Genomic DNA, 14376 nt, shown 5'->3' with positions numbered 1-14376 from the left:
CGGAATGATGTTGATTATGCTGTCGACAAATTTTTTGGACGTAACAGTGTCCTTGTCTGGCACTAAACTTGTGACTAAACTTTATAGGAAACCGACTGACAGGCATCAATACCTCCATTTCCAGAGCAGCCATGCAAGGCACTGTAAGACAAGTATACCATACAGCCAAGCACTTCGTTTTAAAAAAATTTGTTCAAAAGATTCCGACTTCGTTGACAACTGCGGGAAACTGCGTGAGGCCCTAACAAGACAAAGGTATCCAACGCAAATTATTGACGACGCAATAAAACGCGCCGATGTAATGGACCGCAAAGATCTTCTTAGCTCACATGAACGTACTCGACAATCACCGAACCCCACTTTAGTGCTAACCCATTGCGCGTCAGCCCCAAATGTTAACGGCATTCTCCGAAAACATCACAATATTCTTATGCAGAGCACTCGCCTGACCCAAATCTTCCCACAACCACCTCGTGTCGCATACCGAAGGTCGCGAAATTTGCACGACTTGCTAACTTCATCTAAAATGACTAACCCTCTTTCAACTGGCTGCCGTCCTTGCCAAAAGCCACGTTGTAAGGTGTGCGATCACATGACCACTACTACAGTAGTAAAAAGCACAGCATCAGACTTTTACTGTAAAATAAAGGGTAATTTCACTTGCGACAGTAGCAATGTCATTTATCTGCTCCAGTGTTCTGTGTGCGGACTCCAATACATTGGACAGACGGAACTGCCGTTCCGGTTACGATTCAACAACCACAGATCACATGCTAAAAGCTTGCCTAACCTTCCGCTTTCCAAACATGTCGCGATTTCGGGCCATTCTTTTGACAACATTACAGCCACAATACTGGAATCTGGATTTATATCTCATCATGAAAGAGAGGTCCGAGAATCCTTTTTAATCTACAAATTCAATGCAGTTACTTCTGGTCTCAATGAAAACCTAGGGAAAATATCTTTTTTTCCCAAGACGCGTGATTAGTATTGAAGTGAAGGTGCATGACATGCTATGTTTACGTTTTTACATGTATTTGCTTTTAATACAAAAGAGTGCTCCAGTAAACTTGAATTGAACTTTCTACATGTCAGCATATAAAATATCTTTCTCTGTATGTTTCACTAGCGACTGCTCCTCGTGTGTTGGATTTTGCATTTATTTTGTGTGCAAAAAATGATTACATATCTTATGTATGATTTCTGGTAATATCTTAAAAGATGCAATACGCATTAATCATTACCTTGTGCGCATGTGAGCGGACATTGTGTGTCGAATTGTTATGTATCTGCATGCCACGCCGAACATGTACTGCATGAGCGCCACACGCGCCATTATGAAATGATATAGCCTCTTTGACAATGTATTATTTGTGGTTTTACGCGCATTTTATTCTATTGTCATTACAGTGTCACTACTTGTCACATGTCCTTCGATAGCGCATGTATTTAAGCGGAAAGCATAGGCTGCTCTGCGCATTCCTTGACGAAGGCCGGGCCCCGGCCGAAACGTCGGAAATAAACCTTTGTTTTCGTTTGTGCGCCCCTACCTCATCTTATATATATATATATATGTATATATATATATATATATATATATATATATATATATATATATATATATTAAGGTCGGGCTTGGCGAATCAGGTATATTGCAGACCTGAAGCCCTGGTCGCACACTGTAGCGAACCACACTCAGCGATGACGATGGGTATTTACAAGAGGGAGCAGGATTAAGATGAAGCAGCACGTTCACTAGTTTGAAAGATGAAGCGCCATACAGTGCTCACACCGTTTCGCCAGCGCAGTTGAAGAAGCCAGCCTGGCCGCAATTAGTCCGCAGCATTGCGCCGAATAAAAGGCTTCACGCGTGAAACGTGGACAACTTCAGTGCCACAGTAACGACTGTCCGGAGGAGGGTAAATAGGGGAGATGCGATAGTTGACTGGAGAGGTTTTTGCAAGAACTGAGCAAGGACGAATGTAACAACGCTGGAACTTGTCACAGAGGCCAGGAGTGTGTAATGAAGTCCAAAGTTACACCTCGTAGCCGGGACGGAACAAAACTTGGCGGTGGGTCGCATCATAGCGGAACTTACGATCTTCCTGGCTGGCTCGGCTGGCTTCAGTGTTGAAGCGAGCAAGCCGGCGAGATCTGGCCACTCGGGAAATGAACTGGTCATGAAGATATGATGAGGAACTGGCCTGTGTAGAAAAGATAGAGGCATCAAGAAGGGTAGCGGGAGAACGGCCGTAAACGAGGAAAAACGGGGTGTAACCTGTGGTCAGCTGTACAGCCGTATTGTAGGCGAACATAACAAAAGGAAGTACTACGTCTCTGTTTCGGCGATCCAGGTCGACGTACATAGACAGCATATCAGAAATGGTGGGGTGGAACCACTCAGTCAACCCATTGGTCTGCAGATGATAGCTGGAGGTCAATTTGTGATGTGTGGTTGAGGCCTCAAGAACTTCGGCTACAAGCGTCGACAGAAATGTCCGACCGCGATCACTGAGATGCACTTGAGGAGCCCCATGGCGCAGTACCAGGGATTCCAAAAAGAAGGTCGCGACCTCAGGTTCTGAGCCATTAGGCAGGGCAGCGGTCTCAGTGTAGCGTGTTAGATTGTCGACGGCAGTGACGATCCAGCGATTACCTCGTGCGGACAATGGAAGCGGCCCGTATAAGTCTACGCCGACAACGGCGAAAGGAGTAGCAGAGAAAGGTCGAGGCTGTAGTAGGCCACCAGGAGATGAAGTCGACCGTTTGCGGCGCTGGCATGGCAGAAAAGAGGCGACGTATTTTGCCGCGTTTGACGCGAGGCCTGGCCAGAAGAAATGGCTTTTCATGCGGTGGTAAGTTTTGTGAAAGCCTAAGTGAACGGCTGTAGCATCATCCTGGAGAGCCGTCAGGATATGGGTACGAAGCGCTTTCGGGAGAACGGGGACCCAATGGGTGCCTTCAGAGCAATAAATATAACGGGAGAGAACGCCATTGTGAAGTTTGAACTTTTGAAGTTACCTGCGCAACCTAGCGGTAGGAGGGTGAGAAGCACCGGTGAGAAGGTTGATTAGAGAACGGCAGTAGGGATCTTCTCGCTAGTTTGAAATAATGGCGTAGCGATCTGGAGCAGCGGCAGGAGAAGCACTCGTGATGTTTGGAGCCCTGGACAACATTTTGACGTCGAGGATGCACGCAGAAAGGCGCGAGGAAGCACTAGGTGGTGATTCTGGTAGCGGGCAACGGGAAAGAGCATCGGCGTCTTGATATTTGCGACCCGATCTGTATGTGACATCGAAGGAGTACTCCTGCAAACGGAGAGTTCAACGGCCCAGGCGTCCAGTCAAATTTTTGAGAATGGATAACCAACAAAGAGCGTGGTGATCGATAACGATCGTGAATGGCGGCCGTAGAGGTAGGGACGAAATTTCTGAACTGCCCAAACGACGGCGAGGCACTCTGGCGCAGTGATGGTGTAGTTGCGTTTCGCTGGTGTTAGAGTTGGACTGGCAAAGCAATTACCTTTTCCCGAGAAGCGGTATCACGCTGAAGAAGTACGGCGCCGATAATAAGGCTGCTGGCATCGGTGTGGAGAATGGAGGCAGAAGTGTCGTCGAAGTGAGCGGGAACAGGGTCCGAAGTGAGGGCATTCTTCAGGGTTTGAAAAGCTCTCTCGCATTTTTCGGACCAATTGAAAGTAGTACGGTCGGTAAGAAGGTGGTGTAGTGGTGCAGCAATGGTAGCGATATTGCCAATGAAACGGCGAAATTATGAAGATAGGCCAAGGAAACTGTGTAGATCTTTAGTCCGCTGAGGGCGTGCTAAGATCAAAACTGACAAGCTTGTCAGCGTCGGGTCGAACGCCATCGCGACTGACGAGGTGGCCCAAGATCTTGATTTCTTTCTTGACGAAATTACACTTTTTTGTGTTCAGCTGGAGACCGGCGAATGCCAGGCGCGTTAATACTTGATCAAGGCGGCATAAATGATCAGAAAACGTGGCAGAGAAGATAACTATGTCGTCTAGGTAGCATAATTGGGTGAGCGCACGTTGACATCACGGCAAATTGTACATGATTGTACACCGGAAACAAAAACTCGCACAGTACACTTAGCAGAAGGCCGAATGATTGCACCATTAGCTCCACAGAGTTCAGGTCCATCGTAAGGCGTTGTCACTTTTCGCAAGCGAGAACACAAGTCAGTGTATGACAGAAATAGCGGTGCCCGCATTTTCCATTTACGTCCTCTAAGAACAGTGTAAATCATGTGCTCAAACTTAGCGGGGGCATTACAAAGTCCAAAATGCATGACATTGTATTCGTAAAGCCCATCGGGAGTAGCGAATGCGGTTTTTTCTTTGCCGGTTTCGTGCATCGGAATCTGCCAGTAACCAGAACGCAAATCTAAAGTGGAGAAATATACGGCGCCCTGAAGACAGTCGAGGGAGTAAATTCGCGGCATAAGATAAATATCTTTACGAGTGACTTTGTTAAGTGCGCGGTAATCAACACTAAAACACACGGACCCATCCTTTTTTTTTTACCAAGACGACAGGAGATGACCAGGGGCTGAATGTCTCGTCAGAGCATACCAGAAAGATTTGGATGTTCACATTGTTTGCTGTAGCAGGGAAGCTAAAGAGCTTTTTGCAAACGTGGATATTAATCATTATTCCAGACCTGAAGAAACTCTAAAATGCATTTCTAAAATAACATGCAGAATGAGTACCTAAATACAGCGTTTTGCGCAAATACATGCGCGCCGTAGAACACTTGTAGATCAAATTTTGAGAAGTAACATTTGGTCATCCGTATTTTTTATACCAAATTCGTTTCGAGGAAGCACCTAATTCGATCAGAAAAAGTCGATGTTTGCATGGCCTGTGGCGGCGGCGAAGCACAAGCCGCTTTCCCAGTAATGGCTCTGGTGGCGCCACCTCGTTGAGTTCCTAGCTCGAAAAGATTTATCAAGGTCAATGTACAACTGGTCGCGCAACTTGGAAGAAAACGCGTGCAGCTGCCTACTGCCAGCGGCATCAACTCGATGATGAGGGCTCCTGCGAACTGTGAGGCAAATTACTAGCTTACAGAAAATAAGATCTGCCAGAACTCCAAAGAACTAGAAAGTAAACATAATATTCGCGCTCAAGAATGAATGCAGTTTTTGTTTCTAGCGTAAGAAAAAACGTGTCACATTTTTAATAATATTTTAACTTGTTTCTAACGGCCTCTCTCGGCCACCTATTATCCGCTGCGTAGTTGCCCCATAGAGAAAGAGATTGGTAAAGAGCGGTCACTCGGCGAAAACCGGCCCCAGGAAATGACGCGCGACTTTTTGCGCTGCCGCCGGTTGATGGATGGCGGCACCAATTGTGCGCATGCGCGGACGCGCGCGCGACGGCAGTCGCTGCAGCGGCAGCCCGCCGGAGCACTAGCAGACGACAAGAAGTTGTCGAAGGAAGCTGTGTGCTCGTGACTCGCCGCGCTTGTGCGGCACAGACCTCTCGTGGGCTGCTGCGCGGAACGACAGCGGTTTGAAACGACGGCAAGGTGAGCAACGTTTTTTGCTTAACTACGCTGCATTTCAAGCAGTTTACGCTGACCATGCCGGCCGGTGCCAATAAGTTTCGCAGCTCGTGAACAGGCGCGCCAGCTGTTCAGGCGCAGTTCGTTACGCCGTAACTCTGGCGGTTCCCACCACGGCGAGGTGTAATATGTTGTGTTCTCGGGAAATAGCTTCATTTCGAACAGTTTAGCTCGTAACGCTTGACAAAGTGGCATGTGAAGGCATCAAGGCACGCCGTTGCGCCAAAATGGCGTGTTCGTCGGCCGGTGCGGCCATGGTGACGCAGTTTGCCGAACGGCTAGTTTTGCTAAGTGTCGCGTTTAGCAGAGCAACGGTAAAGTGAGAAACGTTTCATTCTTGACTTTCTTGTCAAACTACGCAGTATTTCAGGCAGTTTAGCTCAGTACGGCGGTCTGCGCTTCACAAAGTCGCACATGAAGGGCAGCCAACAGGCATGACCAAGCGCTCGCCAATATGGCTCGCCGGCCGCGATGACATGTGACATGCAAAGTTGTGCAGATGTGACATGGCGCGAGGTTTTGCGAACGGCTAGTTTTGCGTGGTGTCGCGTTTAACAGGGCAACCGCAAGGTGAGAAATGTTGCATTCTTGTAAAACTGCGAGGCATTTCGGGCTGTTAAGCTCAGCGCGGTGGTCTGCGCTTCACAAAGTCGCGTATGAAAGGCAAGCCAACATGGCGTGCTCGCCGGCCGCGGTGAGGCCAGGCCGCGGTTTTGCGAACGGCTAGTTTTGCGTGGTGTCGCGTTACATTTAACAGGACAACGTTAAAGTGAAAAATGTTTTATTATGCGGCAAGCTTCATTGCTTCAGCTGTTCAGTGCTCTTGAAGAATATTCTTAGTTTAGTGGCTGCTATTTCACGCTCTGTAGAAATGTATTTTCAGATAGGTTCGGTTAGCCTGCATTTCCTGACCTCTACGTTGCAAGAGTAGCTTTTGTATCAATTTTACTAATGACAGCTTTTCTGTTCTGGACCGTAACTGCTGCTCAGAAAGTTTTCAGTACCCACCCACATGCACAGATGTGCGCTCGGTGCAGTGGCCTTACATTTCATTGCAACCTTCTGCATCATGTTCATTCCTTTTCCAACAGCACTGCATGGACCTACGGACTGCAGCCGAAGCACGGCAGATGCGACGAGTGAATGGTGGGGCCTTTTCTCAAGCGTCAGTACTCCTCTCTGCCCTGGACAATACAAGTTACCCTTGCTAAGGTAGCCGCGACTGGGACTGTGTAGTTTATGTATAATGCCTGTTTTGTTACATATCATTTGCAATAATTCGGAAATAACTTATGCTATTTTTTGTCTCTACCTAAGTGCTGTTTCTCACCTTGTGTATTTTTATTTTTCTGTATTGTGCACATCGCCTAATGTGTGTCAAGTATTGTCAATGCATCCGTCTACATCTGTTGCATCTCGTGTTTTATATGCAGCAAAATAAATTCATTTCACGAAGCACTTGGCGTCTTTTCTGCAATATTGTATTGCAAAGGCTGTGGCGCAGCTGCGTTGATGGGCAGTTTAGAGAACTGGGAATCTATTTTTCCTGTTGTTATGCATGCTGAAAATAAATAAAAACACTAGCAGACCATTTAAAACCAAAATAATGTGCCAAAAGGGCCGGGAAGGGCGCAGCGCATGGCTAGCATTCAAATCGCGCGCCCTTCAGCAAGACCGGATGTAGTTGCCGCCGGCCGCTTGGTGCACTACAGTCAAATGGGCCGCTGGGCCCTATGGGAGTGTCCGCTCTTTACCAATCTCTTTCTCTATGGTTGCCCAAAGCTCAGATATGGCTCAGACCAAAGCGTTTTTCATCCGCGGAATGGGTGCGTCGTCGGCCCCGGTTCAACGTTCATCGTTGCGTGCTGCGTACAGAGTGGGTTATCTCTAACAAACAGTCAGTATTTCATTCTGCTAGTTGTGGTAGAGCTTTACAGCAAGGCGAAGACTGTCTGTTCTCGATGAGAAACTGATTGCCGCTGCATGTGCGCATTTCCGGACGATGGGACAATGCTGCGTCACAGCTCGGCGGCTCGGCTCGGCCTCCCAGGCACGTCGCAAAAGTGGTGGCTTGTTTTACGGATACACGTCTGAATGAGCGGCGTATCGCTGCATGTTTTAATTGAACGGTGAAGGTGAGATTTTATTGCCCCCAAGACGCGTGTCGCATTGCTCAAAGCCTTCCGCTCCCTTTGCTGCGTGTTTTGATTACTGCGTCGTATTACCGCATCAACGTTCGCTGAACGTGCTTTAGCTGTTATTACAGTGATGTTCCTATTGTCAATGGGATGCTTAGCATGGCAAATGCTTAAGTTGTAAATTTGTAACCTCACATTGACTCCTTTTAGTGGCAAATGAAGCGCGAGTAAAATATGGGAGTCATGAACAGGGCGAGATTTATTGGAGCGAAGCTATATCTAGATATTTTCACTTCTCAGACGCATTAACTTCTAAATACTAGCAATCCCAATTTGAATTGCTTACCTAAGCTCTTACAGGTTGGCGTTCTAGCGCTAGCGTTAGTTATTCCGTTCGTTAGTTTTTGTTGTTCTTTGACGCTGATATGTACTTTGTTTGTTAGCAAGATCTTTTACCCTTTTATAATCTCACCGTTTGGAGACCTACGCTCAGGAAATTTTATCACGAGGATTTCATGAAGACCGTGACGAATGAGCGGTGGTCGCTCTCCTACACTTAAAGATTTCATTGTCGTGAAGCGTCTATGTAAGTAATCGTGAATGAATAAATCCTGGCTTTCTATGAAACACAGCTTCACTCATTTATGCCCTTAGTGAAATGCCTCAAGCCATGTGGTTCTATCCATGTGCTTGCCGAATTCACTTGAAGGCCCTTGTTCACAAACGTGCCCGAAGAAATAAGCCCCAGAATGCGTTTACATGACGCGCGACGAAAGACTAGGCTAACGACGACGGAGGCAGAACGATGCTATGATAAGGTGGTTAAAGATGCCGTAACATTTCAGTTAACGTAAATCTTGACAGTAGAAATCCATGTCAAGTAAAGTTGGCTGAACAGTTACGGTGTCCATTTTTCTGCCTTATCCGAGCATCGTTCTGCCTCCGTCGTTGTTGGCCTTGTTTTCCGTTCATAAGTAGAAAGGCGATCAAATTCCCCGCCAAAAGTACGTCCCTGTTACGTCACAAGCAACGTCACGTGTTTGTTGTGCCTCACAGTTCGCAGGGGGCACTGGGAAACTAAAGCCTCGCTCAGAGTCGACACGCAGGCTTCTATGGGAGTTACGCTACCATTTGTTCTTCTACCATGGATTTATCACGATGCACAAAACAAAAACTCATCAAATTAAGTACAGTTCTGGACGCATGCTGATTATTAGTCTAAACCATTTGATAAACCTCTTGAAATCTTCCGCAAAAACCACTCCGCCCACCAAAAAGAATTCCTTCGCCGAAAAGAACCAGATGGCGCCACTAGTGCCATCGCCGGGACAGTGGCTTCTTTAGCTTCCCCGCTGCCGCAAAAAAATGTGAACATCCAAATCTTTCTGGTAGAATCATATAAGTACCCCTAAAAAATTTGGTACTGAAAAACTTTGGCCAAATGGCATATCTGTGTGAAATTTAAGCTGTAATGATTCAGTGGTTTAGGTGGGAGAAGCATTTTACAGCGCGCATGTATTTGTGCAACGCGCATTAAGCGCATTAACTGGAGCTGGCTTAGGACTAAAAGCTGAAACAGCTCATGAACTGCATCTGAAAGTTTTCTGCGAGTAATTAACGGATATTATACAGCGAACATCGTTTTCTTCCGGGTATGCCTCAAGAAATCGTCCCAAACAGGCAATTCCCCTTTTTCGCACGAACAATAAAACCTTTAAGTGCTCTCTTTTTTTCTTTTTACAACTGTTACTGCTTAAAGGAAAGTTACAAATACTGCAGTGTTACATCTATTCACGCACTTCAAATCTAATTTGTGGGTTGCGTTTTACAGAGTGCTTTTTAACAAGATTACAATGTAAATAGTGTGTTCATGTCATTTTGCTTTACATCTGTCTGTTTCTGGCATGTTATGTTCTGTTTCGCGTGGTGCTGCTTTTTCTCTCAGCTCTATATTGCTGCACGTTGTCGCTTTGTTTCTTTTACCTCCATTTGTACAATATTTGAAATCATGAATAAGAAATGGGCATGGACAGGGCATGTAGAGCGAAGAGAGGACAACCGATAGTCGTTTGTGGTAGTAAAATGCATTCAAATGGAAGGAAAGCGTAGCAGGGGGTGGCAAAAAGTTAGATGGACGGATGAGGTCTAGATGTTCGCAGTGCTCAAGTGGATGTAGCTAGCACAGGACCGGGTTAATTGGAGGAACATGGGAGACGCCTTCGCCCTGCAGTGGGTATATTTCGGCTGATGATGATGATGGTGGTGATGAATATTGTCACGTGGTGGTGAACAAGGTCGATGACACAAATGAAGAGTCGATGATTGCACTGAAGAAACTTTATTGGGCTGGCTTGCGCCCGCAAAAGAACTAAGCAACTCGGCGGCGACGATAGCAACAAACGTGCTCGTCGATCGTCGAACAAAGAATGCCCGTCACACTCGTCAACGCTCAATTTAAAGGCTGCTCAGAACAATCTAGATAACGTCGCAACTGCTACAAGCACAACCTGGAACATTGTAAAAAGACACACGAGTGGCCGGAACCTTCGAGACCGATCTCGGTGCATCTTGCGCTACAGCGAAACTGATAAGGGTGCGTCTCGCGACATCGAGCATTAACAAACAAAAAATACAGAACTGATACGCGATCCAGAATCAGAGTGATAAGGCCGCATGCCGGCGGCTGGCAAAAAACAACAAATACAGTTTTGAAGGTTTCGCGGCATTACGCCCCCCTTAAAAAAACATCGCCTCGATGTTCCAAAGCAAAGGAACTTAAAAAACGCAAAGCTTAAACACCACAGATTTCGTAACGCGCGTAATATGGCTTTAAGTCGTACTATCATGAGCAATATGAGCAAGAACACACGAGCGCGAGGCAGGTAGCCTCGAAACCCACTTGGGGCGATACGGTGCGGCCGCTGTGGGAAACAAAAGGGAAAGGGCGCTGCGGTCCCGTTAATTGTTGTCACTCCCGCCTTACTAGCATTACTGCGAAACGGCAGCTGATTGCGAGGCACCGGCCGCTAGCGATGATAAGGTGGTTTTGAAGCGCAGATTGTGAACCGTGGTATCTGTAGTTCTGCGCCAGATACCGCTGTTTACCTTTTCGTTTCTTACTTTTTCTTTCTGGGTGTGTGGCAAGCATGCTGCAATGAGCTTTTTCTGGTCGACGTTTTTTTAATGGCCTATGATATGGCCAGTCACACGCAAACGTTCAAATCTGCGAAGAACGTAAAAATGCCTCATCACTTCCGACAGGGTGTCTTGCAATAAGCTGCCGTTTCGCAGTAATGCTAGTAAGGCGGGAGTGAGAACAGTTAACGGCTCCCTTTCCACTGCTTCCCACAGCGGCCGCACCGTATCACCCCAAGTGGGTTTCGAGGCTATCTGCCACGCGTTCGTGTGTTCTTGCTCATATTGCTCATGATAGTACATGTACAATTTCTGGGTTTGCGCGTCGCCGTTGTGATGCTGACGTTCCGTCGGGAATGACTGCATAGTCCAGGTCCGACGAGGCGAATGATTTTGTACGGCCCAAAGTATCGACGCAACATTTTTGCACTTAATCCGCGACGGCGAATTGGTGTCCAAACCCACATTTGGTCTCCTGGATTGTACTCTGCGTGACGTCGTCGTAAATTGTATTGTCGGCTGTCGGTGCGCTGTTGGTCTTTAATACGCAGCCGTGCGAGTCGTCGGGCTTCCTCTGCACGCTGCAGGTAGGCGGCGACGTCAATGTTGTCCTCGTTGGTTACGTGCGGCAGCATTGCGGCGAGCGTTCTCGTAGGTACCCTGCCGTACACAAGATTGAACGGGGTCGCTCTGGTCGTCTCCTGGAGTGCCGTGTTATACGCGAAGATCACGTACAGCAAGATGGCGTCCCAGGTCTTGTGTTCAGCGTCGACGTACATCGCGATCATGTCCGCGATCGTTTTGTTCAGGCGCTCCGTAAGGCCATTGGTATGGGGATGGTACGCAGTTGTTCGACGATGGCTTTTAGGACTGTATTCCAGGATGGCTTGCGTCAACTCTGCCGTAAACGCCGTTCCCCTGTCCGTGATGAGCACTTCTGGGGCACCGTGCCGCAAGAGAATTTGTTCGACCAAATATTTGGCGACTTCTGCCGCGGTACCAATGGGCAGTGCTTTTGCTTTAGCGTAACGGGTAAGGCAGTCAGTGGCCACAATGATCCACTTGTTACCCATGGACGAAGCTGGAAAGGGGCCGAGAAGATCCATCCCAATTTGTTGAAAGGGCCGGATTGGAAGCAGAATCGGGTTTAGTAGTCGTGCTGGTCTGATCGGCGGCGTCTTGCGTCATTGGCACTCACGACACGTCTTCACGTAGTGGGCAACTTCGGCAGGCAGTCGCGGCCAGTAGTACTTCTTCTGGATTCGACGCAACGTGCGCGCAAATCCAAGAAGGCGTGCTGTGGGCTCGTCGTGCAACGCCTGCAAAATTTTCTGCCGGAGGTTTTTAGGCACTACAAGAAGTTGCGCAGTCCTGTTTGGTGCGAAGTTCTTCACGAGGAGTCCATTGCTTAACGCGAACGAAGATAAATGTCGCCTGAACACACCAGGAGGGGAAGCGGTCTTTCCTTCTAAGTAATCGGCTAGCGCTTTCAGCTCAGGGTCTGATCGCTGTTGTTCTGCGAAACTGCTGGCGCTTACCGGTCCCAAAAAGGCGTCGTCGTCATCGTCCTTCGGGGGAGCGTCGACGGGAGCACGTGATAAGCAGTCTGCGTCGGAATGCTTCCGGCCCGGCTTATAGACTACATTCAAGTCAAATTCTTGAAGTCGTAGGCTCTATCTGGCAAGGCGGCCGGAGGGATCTTTCAAATTAGCCAGCCAGCAAAGCGCGCGATGGTCGTTTACCACCTTGAATGGTCGGCCGTATAGGTATGGACGAAACTTACAAGTGGCCCAGATGATCGCGAGGCACTCCTTCTCGGTCGTCGAGTAATTTACTTCGGCTTTTGTGTGAGACCTGCTAGCGTAGGCGATTACTTTCTCCTGTCCGGCACTCTTTTGGACGAGAACGGCTCCTAGGCCCACACTGCTCGCGTAAGTATGAATTTCGGTCTAGGCGTTTTCATCAAAGTGGTCAAGTACCGGAGGGCACTGCAGACGGCGCGTAAGTTCGTCGAAGGCTTCTTCTTGCGGCGCTCCCCATTTAAAAGGTGCGTTAGCCTTTGTAAGCTGCGTCAACGGTTCGGCGATCCGCGAAACGTTTCTGACAAATCGTCGATAATAAGCGCACAACCCAAGGAACCGGCGCACAGCTTTCTTGTCGACAGGCGGTGAGAATTGTGTGATTGCAGCTGTTTTCTCCGGGTCTGGGAAAACACCATCTTTACTAACGATGTGACCTAGGAACCGGAGTTCTTCGTAGGCGAAGTGACACTTCTCTGCTTTTAGCGTTAGTCCCGATGCCTTCATGGCTTCCAGCACTGTCTGCCGTCGTTTTAGGTAGTCTTCAAAGTTTGACGAGAAGACAACAGCGTCGTCCAAATATACCAAACAAATTTGCCACTTCAAGCCTGCCAGGACTGTGTCCATTACTCGTTGAAACGTGGCTGGTGCGGAGCAGATGCCAAATGGCGTCACCTTAAACTCAAAAAGGCCGTCCGGTGTGATGAACGCGGTCTTTTCGCGATCTGTTTCGTCGACCTCAATTTGCCAATATTCGCTCTTCAGGTCCATCGATGAGAAATACCTTGCATTGCAGAGCCGGTCGAGAGTGTCGTCGATGCGGGGAAGCGGGTAGACATCTTTCTTAGGTATGCTATTCAAGCGGCGGTAATCAACGCAGGAGCGAAGTGTGCCGTCTTTCTTCTTCACCAAAACGACTGGTGCTGCCCAGGGGCTCTTCGATGGCTGGATCACGTCATCACGCAGCAGTTCTTCAACTTGATCGCGTATGGCCTGGCGTTCTCGCGGCGATACACTATAGGGGCTTTGGCGCAGAGGTCGGGCGTGTTCGTCCGTTATAATGCGGTGCTTGGCCAGTGGTGTTTGTCGTACCTTCGATGATGACGAGAAGCTCTCCCCGTAGCTTCGAAAAAGACTGAGAATCTGGTCTTTCCTGCTGTGGGTCAATGCCGGGTTGATGTCAAATGTGGGCTGACTGAATTGGTCCGGTGCGTCTTCCAGTGTTTGGTCGTGGAGGGTGAATACATCTTTGAGGTCCGCTAATTCGTCGAGAAAAGCGGTCGTCGTGCCCTTGTTGAGATGCCGGTATTCTTCGGTGAAGTTTGTTACCAGCACTTGAGCTTGACCTCTCTGGAATTTCATGATGCCTCTTGCGATGCCGACATCTCGTTCCAAGAGCAATTGGATATTTCTTTCGACGATGCCTTCAGCGGGTTCGATGTTTGCGCTACCTACGCAGACTGCGACGCTTGATCGGGGCGCACGGTCAATTCTGCATCGAGGACGTTTAGAGCGATGTGTTGCGTCGAAGTCGTCGTAGCAGGAATGGCTTTGTCTGCAGAGAGCTTGATGAGCTTGGATCGCAGGTCGATGATAGCCCTATGTTCATTTAGGAAGTCCATGCCTAAAATCACGTCGCGGGAGGACTGCTGAAAGATTACAAAGCTGGTGGGGTAAGTACGCCCATTTACGGTTATTCTTGCTGTACATCATCCC

At 48.2% G+C, this 14376-nt stretch overlaps 2 protein-coding genes across 4 annotated transcripts in view; one reads left to right on the top strand and one right to left on the bottom strand.

Annotated features, from left to right (window-relative positions):
• LOC146206893 (uncharacterized) overlaps positions 1–14376 on the bottom strand; it is a 165875-nt gene that overhangs the window by 132630 nt on the left and 18869 nt on the right. The gene's annotated exons all lie outside the window — the stretch shown is intronic.
• Positions 8–1159, top strand: LOC146206894 (uncharacterized). Its single transcript, XM_084587571.1, has one exon. It carries the CDS (start codon positions 8–10, stop codon positions 986–988), a length of 981 nt encoding a protein of 326 aa, XP_084443697.1. The 3' UTR covers positions 989–1159.

The sequence above is a fragment of the Amblyomma maculatum genome, chromosome 1 (genome assembly GCF_055883805.1).
Source record: "Amblyomma maculatum isolate TAMU_Amacu chromosome 1, ASM5588380v1, whole genome shotgun sequence".
Taxonomy (NCBI): domain Eukaryota; kingdom Metazoa; phylum Arthropoda; class Arachnida; order Ixodida; family Ixodidae; genus Amblyomma; species Amblyomma maculatum.
Note: the sequence above shows the minus strand (reverse complement) of the source record. Positions and strands in the feature narration are given on the sequence as shown.

Excerpts from the sequence above, each read along its gene's own strand:
- LOC146206894 (XM_084587571.1), top strand. The coding sequence starts at position 8 with ATGTTGATTATGCTGTCGACAAATTTTTTGGACGTAACAGTGTCCTTG.